Below are 17,126 nucleotides of genomic sequence, written 5' to 3'. Positions count from 1 at the left end.
TCAAAGAATTTGATTCCTGACCCCAGTGAAACAAGGTCGATGGATGTTAAATAACAAAGCGTTCTCAACCACTGTCGTCTTCGCGAGATAAGCAGGTCGGCTGACCAACAAGCTGGCGTTGCATCGCCTGGTGTCCACAATCCCATACTTCTGGGGGCCATAGTTACAAAGCAGGAGTGTCCCTTCCCCAGGGTCAAATGGGGAATTCGTGCAAAAGCACCATGTTTTCGTAGACACAAGGCGTTTTCCAGACCCCGCGGACATGTTTCTTTTCTCGAGGGCATCTTCACCACCGCTTTATGACTGCGGCCACAGACTTTTACCTAAAACATCTGTCGGGCTGGACACTGGTGATAATCCCCGCGCACAATAGTTCCCTTAGAGTCAAAGGAAATACAGTTAGGGTCACGATTAATTATTCAGAATCTCGCCACGCTTTATGGTACATTCAGAATATAATAATAACTACAAGAACAGTAACAATTCGATATCAGGAATTCATTATAGTCTCCCTCTCCTTGTTTAACTATTTCCCAGTCGTACATCGGAAAGCTAAACCTGCTCATCTCACGTGACTCATTATTATTATTTACAAGTTGAAGAAGTCGATGTCTCTGCCGCACGTGAAGTGGAGTTATGTATGTGAAGAAAATGTGGCGGTAATTGAAATGTGTGTCAGGACGAGTGCACATTGCAGCAGCAGCAGCAGCGGCAGCACACAACACTGCCTGAGGCCTGGCAGGCCCGCAGTAACGTTCAATCTTCATTACCACGAGAGTCGTCTGCCCGCGAGCTGGGCCCGCAACCCCCATCCCCGTCTGTCATAAAAGCTCAAGTGCCTCTCGCTGATGATGGGCTGCCCCATCTTTTCCACTTAAAAAAGCGCGCGCGGGGGTACGTGTGTGTGTGTCGCTCGCGTGCGTAGGTATGTATGCAAGCTGGCGTGCATATGTCTCTGGAGGATGGTCGACAAGACTGCGGTCGTCAAGATCCAGGTGCACGTCTTTCAATCGGGTAAAAACCTTTCAGTCTCCCTACAATATTTGTATGTCATACGTTCTAATATGATTGGTACAAATAGATTATCCAACGGTATTTATTAACAGTTTTTAATGAACGATGCGTCTAACATATACAAGAATGTATTTCTTATAATAAAAACAACAACAATAACAACAGGAACGATCAGAAGGAAGAGAGAACGAGCACTGGCAAGACTAGGATGATGGAACTGCATGCTTGAAGTTTGAGCAGTTTGTCGTCAGTTATAAAACAAAGCCGCGTGACACTAAGACTAACCAGGTACTCTACTGATGACCTCAACTAACCAAAATCATTTTTCTCCAAACCTAACTTTATAGTACAAAAGTAAACCTACTCTGGCGAGGGCAGGGGAAGCGGCAAAAAGAATCGATACGCTATTATCTCGGCCACCACCACCACCAGCCCTAACCCCGGCCCGTCGTCAGACTAACGGGAGAGGTTGGAGAGAGTGAAACAATTTCTTTGCGTGTGTCACAGACGGAGTGACATCGTTATGTGACCGTCCTTCCACTTCAACCCGCTCCCTTCCCCTCCCCACCTCCACCGCACCGACACAGGCGCGATAAATGAGGGGGGCGGGGCTGTGCGCGCCACTTGACGGTCACCAGCGCCGCGTCCCTGCCCCAGCGGAACAGCCTAAACTCGCAGCGGCCTCGGCCAGCCTCGCACGCTGATTGGCTGGGACGAAGCACCGCCTCCACAGCTGGCTCCGCCCTCAGAGGACTTGAAGGACAAAAGGAGGTGTGTGCGCGTTACGTAGGAGCCCCTCGCCGAGGGTTGGGAGAAAGTGGTGTGTGTGGGTGGGGGTGACAGTGAGAGAGGTCTTGGTGTTGCGTGAAGTGTTGTGAGATCAACAAGGTAGAGAGAGAGGGAAGCCGCCGCCGCCAAGCCGAGCAAGAGTGTTGGAGGAGGCTGTCTCTCAGCGAGTCACAAGAACTACTCTAGACAATCGTAATGAGAGGAGCTCGACGCTAGCCATTCGACGCCCGCCCTCTGGCCACCCCCCTATCCACCACCTCACCCCTCACCCCCAGGCCACTCTCCCGAGGATTAGGAAGCACGTGGCGGGAGAGCAGCGCGGCTGTTGGCACTACACCACGCGCGCGTGCGCACCAAGACTCGCAGGAGGCTGTTGAGCTCTGACAGTGGCCAAAGAGAGAACGTTACAGCGGTGCGCAGCGGATCACTACCACCACGACCTGCACGACACCGACACCTCGGCAGGAGAGAAGAGCGAGAGTGTGTGAGAGCGCGAGAGGGGGAGGGTTACGATCAGCCGATCCCTGAGGTCACCGTCACGTAAGGTGGTGCTCGTCGCATCGCTCTGCCAGTGACACGCACGACCTTTATTTCTCCCTCCCTCCCCTAGTCTGCTGCCTCCATCTGTGCTCACCTCGTCTTGATGGTGGTTGGGATTTACCTGCGGGCTGTACGGACGAGGAGCTGACGCTGGGAGTTTTACCACCGAGGAGGCTGCTGAGTCGGGTGGGACGCTTGCCAGCAAGCGGAAACGACAGTACGTAAGGTTTACCTACCTTCTACTGTTATTCCACTCCCCCACAACCACCGCAACAACCCTTTGCTGTTAGCTAACCCTTGCTAAAAACATTCGTCTAAACGTCTTTCCCTGGCGAGGAGCAAAATAACGTTTGCTTCAGGGTAAACTTCTGTCCCCTTGTAGACGGAGGTTACATGACTTCATTAGACCTTTAATGATGTAAACAACAATCGAGGAGACAGTGTGGCCGAACCGTGAGGCAAGTTCAGGGACTACTATCGTCAGGGTGTGACGAGGTGTGACGCGCCGTGAACAGGAGACGCATGGATTACACAGCGCGCGGCCACCCCAGTGTCGCCCACGCTTGTTGTGGCTTCTCCACCCCACTTTAGGCGGGTGTCACTGTATCGTTATTACCCTGACACTGCATGGCAGCAGTACAGTTGTTTCTACCGAGATTTTGCATCATGTTAGCTTTTTTTGGTATCAGACGTACACCTTAAAAAAAAAAAAAGCCCGTGCGTCACTGCATTCGCTTGTTGTACCGTGAAGCCTCAGTTTGTCCTTAACATTTGACACACATTACTCCCGGAGACACGACAAGCACAAATTATATCTCTACAGAGTAAACTGCATAGCGCTTTTTGACCCGACCTTTCCCGGTGCACCCCTTTGATGTTGCTGTTGAGTGCACTAAGTTCTTCCAGCAATAACAATGCCGTCTGCTTCATACTTCCGTCTTTTCTATCTTCCAGGACACAGATTCGGTAGTGACGGGAGTTGTGGAAAGAACTTCTTCAGGTTCTGGTCTGCGTCGCCGGGACAACAAGCCGCCAGGATGCTGCTGGAAGGCACGAGTCCGGAGATGCTCACGGCGCAGTCCAAGCTGCTGTTCCAGATCAACAAGTACTACAACGAGCGCGTGCACGTGCGCAAGGCGGCGTCGGCCAAGACGGTGCGCGAGGTGTGCAAGGTCGTGCAGGACGTCCTCAAGGAGGTGGAGGTGCAGGAGCCTCGCTTCATTTCTTCTCTCACGGAGGTCAACGGCAGGTAAATAAAGCACGCGGACACCAGATTTCCCGCAAAGGCCTGCGTCTTGCACCTAAGCTCTTGCGGCCCTCGGACAGGAAGTTGTTCGTGAAGCAGCGGGCTGGTGACGTCGGAAGGAAATACATCGGGTTAGAGAGAGGGATGAACAAGGAATTTTAAAGACGCACGAACGGTTGGCGTAGAGAAAAGTTATCTTTCTTATCCACCAGTTAAGATAACACACAGCTAAAAGTAAAAGAAAAAAAAACCCAAAACAACTTGTATTTTAGAATGATCTGGGGACTCCTAGCCGCGGAAGAATTATTCTTATTACTGGAGTTATTGTATTCTGATTGTAGATATATATCATAATATAACCAACATTACTATTAATTCCTATACGGACACCCGTGAATAAATATTAAAACAACTCCTTTAATTCACAAGTCACGCAATTAAAACCGCCAAACGCATTAATCCAAAGTGATGGAAATTAGTTTCCGTTAGCTGGTATCTCTCGATCTTTATCTATATTTCTTCGCCGACTTAGATGGTAGCACCTCACTCCCTCCAAAGATGCTTGTGTGATTGGTATAGTGAAACTGTTAGCCTTTATTTATTTTTTTTAAATGACAAAGACGTAAACATTTCCTTCTTGTTCGCAATGAAAGGTTTGAAGGCGTGGAGGTGATCTCACCCAACGAGTTCGAGGTGGTGCTGTACCTCAACCAGATGGGCGTCTTCAACTTCGTGGACGATGGCAGCATCCCGGGCTGCGCCGTGCTGAAGCTGAGCGACGGTCGCAAGCGCTCGATGTCGTTGTGGGTGGAGTTCATCACGGCCTCAGGTTACCTGTCGGCGCGTAAGATCCGCTCGCGCTTCCAGACGCTGGTGGCGCAGGCCGTGGACAAGTGCAGCTGTCGCGATGTGGTCAAGATGATCCCGGACACCACAGAGGTCAAGCTGCGCATTAAGGAGCGCCACGTGGTGCAAATCACGCCGGCCTTCCGCTGTGGTGGCATCTGGTGCCGCTCGGCCGCCCACTGGCCCAATCCACACGTGTCCTGGCCCAACCCCAACCTGGTGGCCGAGGTCAAGACGGAGGGCTTCGACCTCTTGTCCAAGGAGAGCATCTACATGAAGGTAAGAGGCGGGGACTCATTGGTGAGTGTGTGTGTGTGTGATTTGACTGAAATTCAGTCTTTCACTCGTCGTTTTAACAGCAGTAACATCGCGCGAAAGTGCTTAAGCGAAAAAGGTCTACTTATTATTTATTTTCCAGGACAAGCAGTCCGCAGCAGAAGGCGACGCCTGGGTGATGTCCTTCCGGTATGCGGAGGATCGTCTGCTGTACGGAGGGTGTCGGCGGAAGTGTCTGTCCATTCTCAAGACTTTGAGGGATCGGCACCTTGATATTCCGGGGCACCCTATCAATAGCTACCACCTCAAGACCCTGCTGCTGTACGAGTGCGAGAAACATCCGCGAGAGGTGAGGCCAACAACAAATCAGTTGACAAAAGTCATACAAAGTGCATGCTACAGCAAAACGATAAGTTGTATTTATAAGAAGCTAAAATCGGCCAAGAAATAGCGTTTTCAATCGGTCTTTGTTGCAGATGGAGTGGGACGACATGTGCATCGGCGACCGCATCAACGGCATCCTGCTACAGCTTATCTCCTGCCTTCAGAACCGCCGCTGTCCCCAGTACTTTCTGCCCACCGTGGATCTTTTCAAAGGCAAGTCCACAGCCGCCATGGACTCGGTGGCCAAGCAGGTGTGGCGCATCGTCCGCGAGCTTCTGACCAACCCTAGGAGTCTGGAGGTTCTGTGAAACCACCACCCCTTTCCTAAGGGGTTGGGGGACATCCGCTCCGGGAATGAACACCGCAAGCAGTTTCTTTACGAGACTCCTGGCAGTATCGACAACCATGTGTCCGAATGTGAGAAAGACGCGTGCGAACGTCTCAGAAAGCTTAGGGCGGGACCCAAGGCCCTGGCTCACTTTGGAAATGCTCTTGTTCGCTCCTGATTTGCGAAAGGAAAGTGCGGCGACCAACCTGCCGTGGGATGGTAACAGCGGTTGTTGAAAGGTCTGCAGGAAAAGATGAAAGCGGGGAAGAAAGCCATGGTGTCTCCTGGCTAGGAGTTGTATTCCACCCGTCAGAGGTCTGACGCCAACGTGGCGACCTACAGGCGGTTCACTTTCTTTTCTTCGTGTCATCTACAACCGCCATTTGCTGCCCATGTGAGGGTCGAAGCATGTGTTGAGAAAAACAACGGACGTAGTGGAAAAACAAATTCCACGTGTGACGACTAAAAATCTCACAGCAGTGCTGAAGGCATGGACCAGATCTTATTTTGTGACCTGTGTCGTTGTGCTCGCTTATGCTGAAGGTCAGACCGCTTTGTCCTGGATCCTCACCCACCCCCTTTTCAACCCATCCTCTCTTCTCCCCACTACGTTTATCCTTCGTGCTATAGTTCTCCCATCTAGCTTACTCTTTCAATATACCAAGACAGCCACAAGGATTGCAGGATGTGTAAGCTGTGCACACTATTCTACGCAAGGTGTAACCTGTGCTACTGCAATAATACTACATGCACAGACGGCGAGACCAGGAGTGGGCGGGATTCCCCCCCGACGGGCGTCAACGGTTCGTTTCAAATTCCAGCAGCTTCAAAGTGGCAGCACAGTCGTGCATGCAAGCCAGCGACTTCCATTTTCTAAACCTTTCCCACGACTTCCATTCTTAAGCCAAGGGATTTTTTCCTCCCCACCCCCCTTCTGTGGAGAACGAGAGCGACTACAGTTACGACGTCGAGATGTTTTGCTGTCGTTCGTGCTGGTGACTATATGTGAATACTTCTGGTCTGTGGTGAATTTCCTTTTTATGTGGGTAACGTTACCTTTCCATTTTTCAAGATTGTCTTCAGAGCACTTCTGGGTGTTTTTTTTTTTAATATATAAAAAGAACTGAGACACACGCTCTTGCAACTTTCATATGTAGGCTGCTTCATAGGTTTACTGTTGCAGCCGCGCGGTCAGTTGTAATACGCAAATACCTGTAATGGTTTTTTTCGTATATGTGGGAACAGGTGCAAACCAGGTTTGCTGCACATTTATGTATATGTATACATACTTCAAAGCTATTAAAACCGCTTTCTACTCCCTAACATGGTATTCAATGTGAACATTTCGTATACATGGGGTTACCCCGTCCACTGTCACACATATATTTTGCTTTCATTATTTTTAATTTGCCGAACAACTAGTCAACGCAGGAAGCGCTACACGCTTGGTTGCATCCTATTTATACCCTTTTTTTTTTCTTTTAAGCTACGAGTGAGATTCTTAGTCACATTATTATTCATCTTCACTGACACGAGCAAATATTAATATTTCAGCAGAGATAACTAGAGGCCCATAGAAAGACAAAGAAACTTTTTTGGTTACTGCTGGCAACAACACGCACGGTCTAAATCGGAACAGCGCGCTCACTCCGCGTGAAGGACACCACAAATTAATTACCTTTCTCCCTCCCTTCTCAAAACTTTTTAAGAGGTCTCTGGGACCAGGTTTTCTTTTTGCATGGTTTGTTGGCAAGTTGCACGGGGCTGAACTAATGCAGAAAATAGCTAGCAGCAAGTATTACAAACACGCAAGACTACTCGCGTCTTTCAGTACACACAGTCGCCTCGAAATTCAGTTTAGAACCCGAACTTTAAAACCATGTCCTGCTCACATGCATGGCCATTCTCCTGTCTGTTCAGCTGACTAAAACTAAAGCATGTCCTGCAAGTCCTGCAACTATCTTAAGTTCACACACACACACACAGATTTTAATTACAACCAAATATGTAGCCAGAACAAAAATTTTAAAAATTAACAAAAGTATAGTAGACAATATTTCAACGACCCTAATATTTGTTTTTCCTATCGCAGCGGATGACGGTAACTAACAAAATAAAGAAAAAAGATAAATCTCTACTTCCAGAAAGAATTCATACTGTCACAAGGCTGACCATCCATTACACACGCACCTGTGATCGCGCGCAGCACGCGCGAGAGGACATAGACAAGGCAGCAGTGTCACATCTTCAAAAACTCATCCATTTTCTCAGCGACGATGGCACTTCACAACAAGCTTGATGCTCAAGCCGTAAAAATTTACGGAGACTTATCTTTTTTTCTTCCTCCTCCTCCTCCTCCCTCTTGTCTCTCTCTCTGCGCTCATGGCAGCTCTTTCAAGCGAAGTGTATTTATTTTCCTCCACTCAAAGCACACTGACGTTTAGCAATTTTCCCCCGACTCGCTAGGGCGGTAATATTATTTGGAACTTGTGGTGTCAAAAAAGGCCATAAAAATGAAGGAAATGCCTCATTTTCCTCTTCCCCCACCCTCCTTTATTCGCAGTCCGCCCCACATCAATCACGCACCCACGTCCACACGTGCTAAGTACTAGGGGCTTTAAACATGTAGCTTTAAATACTGTAAAATGATTTTAACTGCAAGCCAAAAAGGATTCTGAAATATCATCTTCGGGAAACTATGAAGCGCATAGGATTCTGACATCACCAAAGAACTGTGGCTCGACTGTAAAAAAATGAGGGCTTCAGCAGATTCTGTCTCTAAACGGAGACGGTCCAAATCTCGGTGATGTGAGTGAAATCAGGAAACGAGATTATCTTGCTTTTGGAACTGTCAGAAATATCCCTGAGTGATAGGACGTGGCCCTGGAGTTTCTCTTCCCAGGTGAGTAGAAATGTGAATATTCTTGGACTTGTTACTGCCAGCATGTGGTGCATGAACAATCTCTAACATCACACGGATATTTGTTTCTCCAATGCGCATGACAGGATTGTAAAAATATTTTTTTTTCTTCTGAAAGGGAGAGCGATAACAAAGAATGAGGGGAAAATTTTCTTACACGAGTGCTGAAAACAATAATGAAAAAATTAAAATCTCCCACCCGTGAAGACAACGTAGCCCAAAGAAAACGCGTTTTAAAAAATCTCAACAACACTGCATGAAATTATTTGTCGAAATTTTACTTTTAATCTGTTTTAAATAATACACTTTAATGAATGAAAAATGACAAAAGTCTAGTTGGTTTGTGTGTGTGTGTGTGTGTGTTTTCCTTGCTTCCGAGTTTATCCCCAGTACTGACTCATCTAAAGCATATACCTTTTTTAACACACTCTATCTTGCTCGCTCGCTAACGCACGCGCACACATACACACAAACCCACCCGCCCATCGGCCCACACACGGAGAAGAAAGCTTAGTGCACACACACACACCCCTTCACACTTTTCTCTTTCTCTGACCACATGAACTCAGTTCCCAAGATGAACATTTCTTGTTCCTCTTCATCGGACAGAAGGGCCCAGCCACCCCTGGGAGTAATGACGGACTGGCTGGATGGAAGGGGAGGGGGCTTTGCTCAGGTTACACGCACTGTTATCAGACTAATAGGTCCTATCTCCTGGCTGCCATCCCCCCGCGTCTGCCACTTGCTTTCAACAATCCTTCCCTGTCAGCATAACCAGACCTCACGCCGAGCTTCCCCAAGTTATCAAGAGCGAATAAATAAATAAATACCGTTTAGTTCGGTTGTCTTGTGTGCAGCTATTCAAAATCGTTTTAATAATTTACACAGTAACATTGTGTCCATGTTTCGGACATTCCTCATGAAGCAAGCGAGTGAAACTTGTCGAGATGAAGGTTCGTGTGACTGCTACACGAAATAATGAGAACAAGCCATTAAGTTTACATTGAAGTAAATATTCAAACACCGCATGCGCGAGACGTGTGCTGCTTATTCTGCAAACATGTACACCCTTACCTAACCCTAGTTCTTGCATGAGGACAGTAAACAACAGGCTTGTCATAATTCTCCTCCTCCCCCTTCCCCATGCCAACCGTCGTTTGCCTTCCCCTCTCCCCCTCCTTTCTCCCAACCCCGGCCATTCTTCCTCAGGAATATGTTAATGGAGAATTTTTAATTTTTCATTCGTTTCTTTCTCGAGGGAAGTGACTTGATTGCTTATTATTTTTTTTTTTAATGTGGCTATCTAAATATATCCCCTTCCATGAGAGCCTTAACTTGATTAACTCAGCGTGGGCAATAAATCCCTCAGACCGAGTAAAATGATGAATGAAAAGCTTGACAAATATAGGGAGCATAAGATGTGAAGTATTTAAACACCCCCCCACCCCCTTCACCCAATAAGAAAAAAAAAAGGCAGATTATTTGATATGTCAGCATCATTCATTGACTCAATACATCTTAGCTACATACGCGGTCGGTGACGTTTCCTTGAGTTCTCTCAATGCTCCTTGCAAAGAGCAGCCGAGGACGACAACAACCATCCTTGCTCGCATAAGATTGGAATAATGATAATATACTTGCTCGCTTAGCATTAGATTCTAATAATAATATACTTGCTCGCATAAGATCCAAATAATAATAATTATTATTTGTCACTCATATTATCGCATAGCAAAAGATTGGAGCGGAGAAAAAAAATCTGCTACAAAAACTGTGTGCCATGTCTCACACATGCCTTAAAGTGTCATCTTCATCATCACCGTCACCTGTCGTCCACAGACCTTATATCCTCTGTCTGTGGTGTAAACTCAGTACGCGAAAGACTAGCTAGAAATACTGGTGTTAGAATATGTCACATCCTGCACCAACCAAACTAACTATTTTTCTTCGCGCTTTTTGAAGCTATTCGTGAGGGGTACTTTTCTCGGGGGACTGGGGGAAGTATAAAGTAACCAAGCAGTTTACTCGTGATACTTCGATTCTTTGTCTTGTCAGTGACCGCATTAAAGACAGTGATTATTTCATTTACCACTCACTGCGTATGTGCACACGTGTTCGTGTGTGTGTGTGTGCTGAAAGGGGGTGTGATTGAATAAGATAGATGTACAGACGTGACAGACAGAACAGGATGCTCATGCGTTCAACCCTCTATACCACTGTAAATGTACAATGTCTGCATTCATGAACACACACACACACGCGGGCACATACACAGATACATTAAGGCACGAGAGCTCTCTCCTCCCACCCCGACCCCATGAGCAAGAGAGAGAGAGGGTAGATGGAGCGAGAACAGCGAGCGAGGTGGGAAAATGGAGGATAGCGACCGCCAAAACCTTGTTCTTGTCTTTCACTCTAGCCTCTTTTGTTCCTCCTATGCGTGCACTTCCCCCTCCCACTCCATTTTTTTTCTTTTTGACACTTCCATTTATTTCCAATAGTACCGGAGCGCAGATAAGGTCTGAGACATGCCGTAGTTATGTTTCGCCCTTTCTAAGCAGCACGGTCTACAGGGGCAAACGCGCAGCAGCACATCACAAGACTGTAAATAAACAGAAGAAATGAGTTTCTCTATAAAGGACGCAGCATATAATACACTCGGAGCTCGTCTACATGGAGGGTGGTCCCTGGCTATCGCCATTTTGTCTTGACTTTAAGCACATGCAAGAAGCTGGTATACACAACATAGACGTAAAGTGAAAACAGATTGCTTCACATGAAAGGCAGGAGTTAGGGTAAGTGGATGGAAATCCTTTGGTTTAGCATCAGGCATCCAAGTGAACACGTCGATTTTTTCTCGAAGCTTCAGAAAAGCAAGCATATTTTTATGTAATATTTTAATTTTTTTTTCGCCAGCCCTAAGGACAGTCTTTCTTTAAGTCCCAGATTAAACGTCTGTTTGTGGAGGAGAAAGCCGATAAAGAAATAACCATTAGGGCATAATACATGGAAGAAGGGAATTTGGTAGTTAACTTCTACTGCATTAGAATAACCATCCTCATTATCATAATTTTAATGTTTCTGCTTTTTAATTGCGAGTTTTTTTACGTATTGTATGAATGTATATGGCGTAAGCACGCACCTTTTGAGACAAATCTGAGATTTTTATGATGATAAAAAAAAAAAAAGCTTTTTTCTTTCGCATGTTTTCAAATGCCTATTGGACAGCATAAATATGAGACTGCAAAATGGCCTAAACGAAAATAAATACACTGGTGCCTCGGCACGAATTCTCGAAAAATACTATGATTAATACAGATAGCTACTACTAGGTGCCGCAACCAATAAAACACATTTACATTATATCTTATGGGAAGGCGGGAAAGAATAGTGCTCACTACTCGACTAACCTTCCAGAACGGACATTGGTCGAGTGCCGAGACACCATTGTGCAATTCAATATTATTACAAAGCTGTTTATCGCAGCCATTGGAAAAAACCCCAAACAAACAACAACCCAGAATTCCTTACTTTCACCGGCCCAAGAGCCAGCATTTTCAGGATTCTTCTCAGGCTAGTATTAGTAATAATTTTGTTGTATCATTTCCTGTCATTGTGTGTGCGGCAGTAGCTTCCATTTCTCGTAATGTATTATCCGCGGATGCAGTGTTAAAAAAACTGTAATTGTCTTTAAGGACTACCTATTAGTATTTTTCTCTTTAAAATCATCATACTCCAAATAAAATTCAACAAGTTAAAGTGAAATTTATAATTATCAAGCCACTATTAACAGTACAATGCCGCCGTGAAATAGCATCCGTTGCCGTTGACTTAAGAGTAAAATATCAACTAACAGTACACTGGATGTGCATCTTGAAATAAATGCCTAACGTTTAATACTTAAAACGTTGGTAATAGTAGCATGCTAACCAGTGGAAACGAGATATGTATATAAATATTTAAATTTCTGCTAAAAAAAAAAATACTGTAGCTGCTGGGGGTGGTATTGTACAAAATAATAATAATAAAAATATGTTTTCCTATTTCAGTAACCACTTTCAGAGAAGATTTTCAAGAAGTTTTCACAGGAAAGATAATACGAACAAGATTAAGAAAATAAAATTTTTAAAGTCATTTTCCCCTTCACAACCTAACAGTATAGTGGATATCTAAGGTTCCCGTTTACAGAAAACAGAAGGCGGGGGCTTGAGATCTCTCCCACTGCTCCTTTCAAGGATGTAAGTGCCGCCAGAGAACAGAGCTCTCCGCACGAATATCTTTGATGACTGCAAGAAGAGTAACAACGTTTTATCGGATGATTACCTTCCCATTCCCCGGCGGCTTACAAGCATCCCCCTCCCCTCGCCCCACCCCTGGAGGCGGAGGGACGCTCCGAGAAGAAGCACATTTAATACGCGTAGAATCACGTGGCCGGGACAAAGTTTATTTCTACTTCCAATCTTCCGGCGCCACGTCGCAGCGTGCACCCGCCTTCATGTTTTGCAACAAACGGCAAGCATGTTTACCGTTCGCAATGACCAGATGGTGAGGCTGACGTTCCCCCCGTGTCGATTTCCTGTGAGCAGGGGGGATGCTGGCTCATGCACGCGCCCAACGTCGGGCAGTAAACGGATGGGTGGGTAGACGGGCGGGTGGGGTCAGGCCATCGTCAAGTGGCGCTTGCCGTGCAGTTATGAGCTCAAGATCCCCTCCCTGGTTCTTCGAAGGTAACCTGTTGATGGGCAATCAGTCTTCCAAATTAATAACTGGCACGGTGATTAAACGTGCGTCTCCCTCGCCTCTCTTGCCAACCCCCCACCCCCACCCCCACAAAACCCGTTTTCGGACGACGCCCACACGAGAAACCGCCGCCCTGGGTCTGCCACTTGAGAAGAAGGGCTGAGGACAGCGTCTGCCTCTTGTGAACCACTCACAATTTGGCTGCTGGCGAAAGTTTACTAACAAACCTTTGACTACGGCAACAACGTTGCCAAACTGTAAACGCCGCATTAATAAGGCTGTGAGGGTGGTGTTATTGTTGGACGTCAACAACACCTCTCTAATGGGACATTGCCCACCTCACCCGCCCTCAATGAACTACACACAAAGTTGTAGACGTCATCACACACGTGAAGCGGGGCGAGGGTTTCGCAGGCGAGATGGCGTCGCCAGTCTAATGGCTGTCGGCGAGTGTGCAGAAGACGTTCTTGTCTTTCGGATACTCAAATGCACGAGCTTCTTCCTAAACAGTCTATCATGTATGTCCCTTTTTTCTGGTGTTCCTGATGTCAATGACTACAACAATCTGTTTGCGTCGCTGAAATTTGCATCCGATGTGACTGGGGCGGCTAGCAAAAACAGATGAGGACGACAAGTGTCATCTGGACAGAATCAGCTGGGACGCTGCGCAGATATATATATAATAACAAGGCGCCAGGATTCTGTCTTGTCCTCCTTCTCCTCCTCGTGCTCTCACTCGTGGTGAGGCGGGGGGAGAGACAAACATTACGGAACGAAAAAACTCTTTTGAGACGAAGGGAAAAAACCCAAGTGTAAGAAGCCCGGAAATCCATAGTGACTAGAAAGAATGGCTTAGTCTCGGGTGTCGGCTCCGCCGTCAAAGTGTGCCGAAGGTGGGGATATCCTTGGCTGGAAGGGGCTTTTATTACAACGTCCATGAGTCTCTTAACATTGCTGGCAACGTTTTTCTTTTCTGACGTTACTGATATTCCGCACCAGTTCTTGTAAATAATAAATAAACAACGGTAAATAACGTGGATAAAAAAAAGAACATCTCAAACTCGTGCTAACTTCACGGTCTCCAGATTGTGAATACCGTTAACAAGTTAGCAACTTTTATTTTAATACTTTGTGCGTGTTGACCTATCTATTTATATATAAATAAAAGTCTACAGCGTATAATGGGGTAATTATTCAACCCCTTCCCCTCACATAAATACACTCTTTCACACACACACACACATACGCACGCGCGCGCATCACTTCAACCCATTTATTGCTGAATTCCGCGAATGTTACCATAATTATCAAGAAATTAAGTCGTATGTATTACAGAAAACGTTAGTGATAATACAAATGAGAACAATAACATGCTTAGTCGGTGGGCAGGGAAAAGAAAAAAACGGACAGACCTGGGAAATGGGAAGTCCTTAGGTTAGCTGATGTTTTATGCGTGATCGTTATGGTGTACTTTTTTTTTTTTTAAAGATTGGGATGAGTAACCCGTGAATTGTTTATAGACTACTCTTCTCCTCTTGTTGAGTGGGTGGGACTATAATTACAGGTAAACTTGTCCCCTCTCTCACACACACACGTCTCTTCTGCGTGTACCAAGAACAAGCGAAGCTAGAAGTATTTTTAAAAAATGCAAACAAACATTGTGTCGCATCTTCTACTTCTTCTGTATCCTTGGGATGTTCAGTGCGACAACGTCCCCCACATACATGCGACACCACGGATAATGATGTCACGCACGCAGCAGACAGCAGCACAAAACGCGAACCATTCCGCAAACAGACGATGCTTGTCGTAACAGCAGCGGCGGTTGGATAATGTTTTAGCAAAACGAATCATTACTATTTAGCAACGTGTGTCGACTCTGTAAGATCTGAGGGCCCAAAAGCGACAATTAGCACGGGATGCGATGGCTTGACCACCCGCTCGGCTCGTCACCGGGAGAGGAGAGGAGGAGGACCGAGCACGCGGTACGGGAGAAGTCCGTAAATTATTAATACAAACAATGTCTAGTATAAATACGGTGAAATTCTTCATCGCTCATTGTAGACTCTCAACTATAAATTCGCCAACGTTTTTACACGCAAAAGAAAATAAAAAATAAGAAACAAACACGAAAGCCAAATTTCTAGGCGACTATAATCATATGCACATAACCATCCAGCCAACCAACAAGTGATCTATGTTAATGATAAACATCTTGCCACGCCCACCCAAGTAGAGTCTAGTCTCCCCCCTGACACTGGGCAAGAAAGCCGTGGCAGTGAAGGTCCCCCCACTATTGATTTTTTTCTACACAATGCTCCTCCCGGGAACACTGGAGTTCAAAGGGCACGCGCATTTCGGACCGTTTTTTTCCCTTCCTTTGCCGGTGTCGCAGCACGCGAAGCAAGGATTGTGTACCAGACACAGATACCTCCCCGACTTACCCAGCGCCTCAGGAATCAAGAGCGCAGAGTACTGTGTGTGAAAACAATACCAACAAAGCTCCATGCTGAGAAAATCCGGCTACTGAAATAAAATAGTGAGCGCGATGTACGAAGTCCTCTGAACAATGCATTTAGCTGTTTAGAAAATATTAGCGATCGAGGCTCTGGGCTAAGGTCATGTATGTTTACTGAAAATTTATTGTCTTTATATATTGATCAGAAGTCATGGTATAAAAGAAATGCAGTCCATAGAGAAAAGAAACGTTTCCAAACAGTTCCCGTGAATGTCGAGCGTGTGATGTACGAACGGGGTTCGAACCGATACCGCCTTTCGTCAACGACGACTTCAGCGAATTTTGAAAAGAGAGAACAATCGCCACAATTTTAAAAAAATTCTTTTTCAATCTCTCGGAGTCTCTTCCGTGGAACTAACACCGAGAAACCTATGCGCGCGCGATCGCGTGAACAGTAAATTAAAAGCAAATTAAGAAATAAAGTGTTGAAAACACTACACGTATTCTTTTAATACAACGGCTAGTATTTTTTAAAAAATAAGAAAAAAAAATGCTTGACAATATTTAGAGATAATTTTATGCGTTCGTATATTTTTTTTCGCGTGCAAACCACGAAAGGCTCTCTCTCTGTGTTGCTATAAGCGTTGAGAGCGTGTGTGTGTGCGCGTAACGTTAAAAAGGAAAACAGTAGAAAATAATTTTTAAAAACGAGAAAAACATATGAAAACAATTACGAGATATTATGAGCCTGTTTTCTTCGGGTACAAGCCGAGATTTTGTATATGTGTATGTTTGTGTGTGCGTGCGAGCGTGTACAGAGAAGACAAGGAAAGGCTGAGATTGTGGGTGGGCGGTGTTGTAACCTCAGTGACCGCTCGTTAACCACACGCAGGCTGATAGGATGACGTTTATGGCCTTCTCCATTTTTCATTTTCTTTCTTCTCTCCCCCTCCTGCCCACACCACCCACCTGTCTTTCTCCCTCAGCTTACTGTAGCGACATTTCTCTCGGGGCATGGATCACACGACTTGCACGCAGCTCAACGGATTTCTACACCAGCTCCCTTGCCAACTGTTCAGACTGCCAGAATAATCCGTTTACTAAAAGCAGTTCCACCATAAACCGTTCATTTTCCCACACATGATAAGCTTTTTTGGACTGCGTGTATTTTATTACCAAGCAGAAGCAATCGACTCATTCGTGAAATAAGCCATGGAATCCACAGAGTTGAAAATGAGCTGTGAAAGTAAGAGAGCTAATGATGACATTGCTTTCTTTATTTATCAAGCATCCCGCAACTCTTCTTCGATGCCCATGAGCTACGCTATCTGTCCGGTCGTTTCTATGACTCTGAAGAGCTAAAAAAAAAAAATTAAAATTTTATCTCACTGATGTTAGCAATGCCTCTGTACTACAAAAGATCATGCGTCTGTTCAGTATGTTCAAATGAACTGCGAAATAATCCATGTCATTTCAGTTAAATGTTTCCAATGTAAATAGAACGTTGGTCGACATTTGCAAAACCTCAAATATGTCTACGTAAAATAAATAGTTCTGGAGTCACTTCTGGAATAAATAAAACAAA

The 17,126-nt window shown here is 45.8% G+C and overlaps 2 protein-coding genes across 3 annotated transcripts in view; one reads left to right on the top strand and one right to left on the bottom strand.

The window, feature by feature from the left end:
• Positions 1-17,126, bottom strand: part of LOC112559238 (neurobeachin-like) — a 172,766-nt gene that overhangs the window by 76,534 nt on the left and 79,106 nt on the right.
• On the top strand, positions 1,810-8,665 carry LOC112559235 (protein mab-21-like 2). 2 transcript variants are annotated; one of them, XM_025230298.1, is made up of 5 exons: positions 1,810-2,560; positions 3,298-3,592; positions 4,243-4,714; positions 4,854-5,060; positions 5,188-8,665. In XM_025230298.1, exons 2-5 carry the CDS (start codon positions 3,381-3,383, stop codon positions 5,401-5,403), a joined length of 1,107 nt encoding a protein of 368 aa, XP_025086083.1. In that variant the 5' UTR covers positions 1,810-2,560; positions 3,298-3,380; the 3' UTR covers positions 5,404-8,665. The 2 variants fall into 2 exon arrangements, with proteins under 2 accessions (XP_025086083.1, XP_025086084.1); XM_025230299.1 differs by having other exon boundaries at positions 1,810-2,564.

Source organism: Pomacea canaliculata, linkage group LG3 (assembly GCF_003073045.1).
Source record: "Pomacea canaliculata isolate SZHN2017 linkage group LG3, ASM307304v1, whole genome shotgun sequence".
NCBI classification, from domain to species: Eukaryota; Metazoa; Mollusca; class Gastropoda; order Architaenioglossa; family Ampullariidae; genus Pomacea; species Pomacea canaliculata.
Note: the sequence above shows the minus strand (reverse complement) of the source record. Positions and strands in the feature narration are given on the sequence as shown.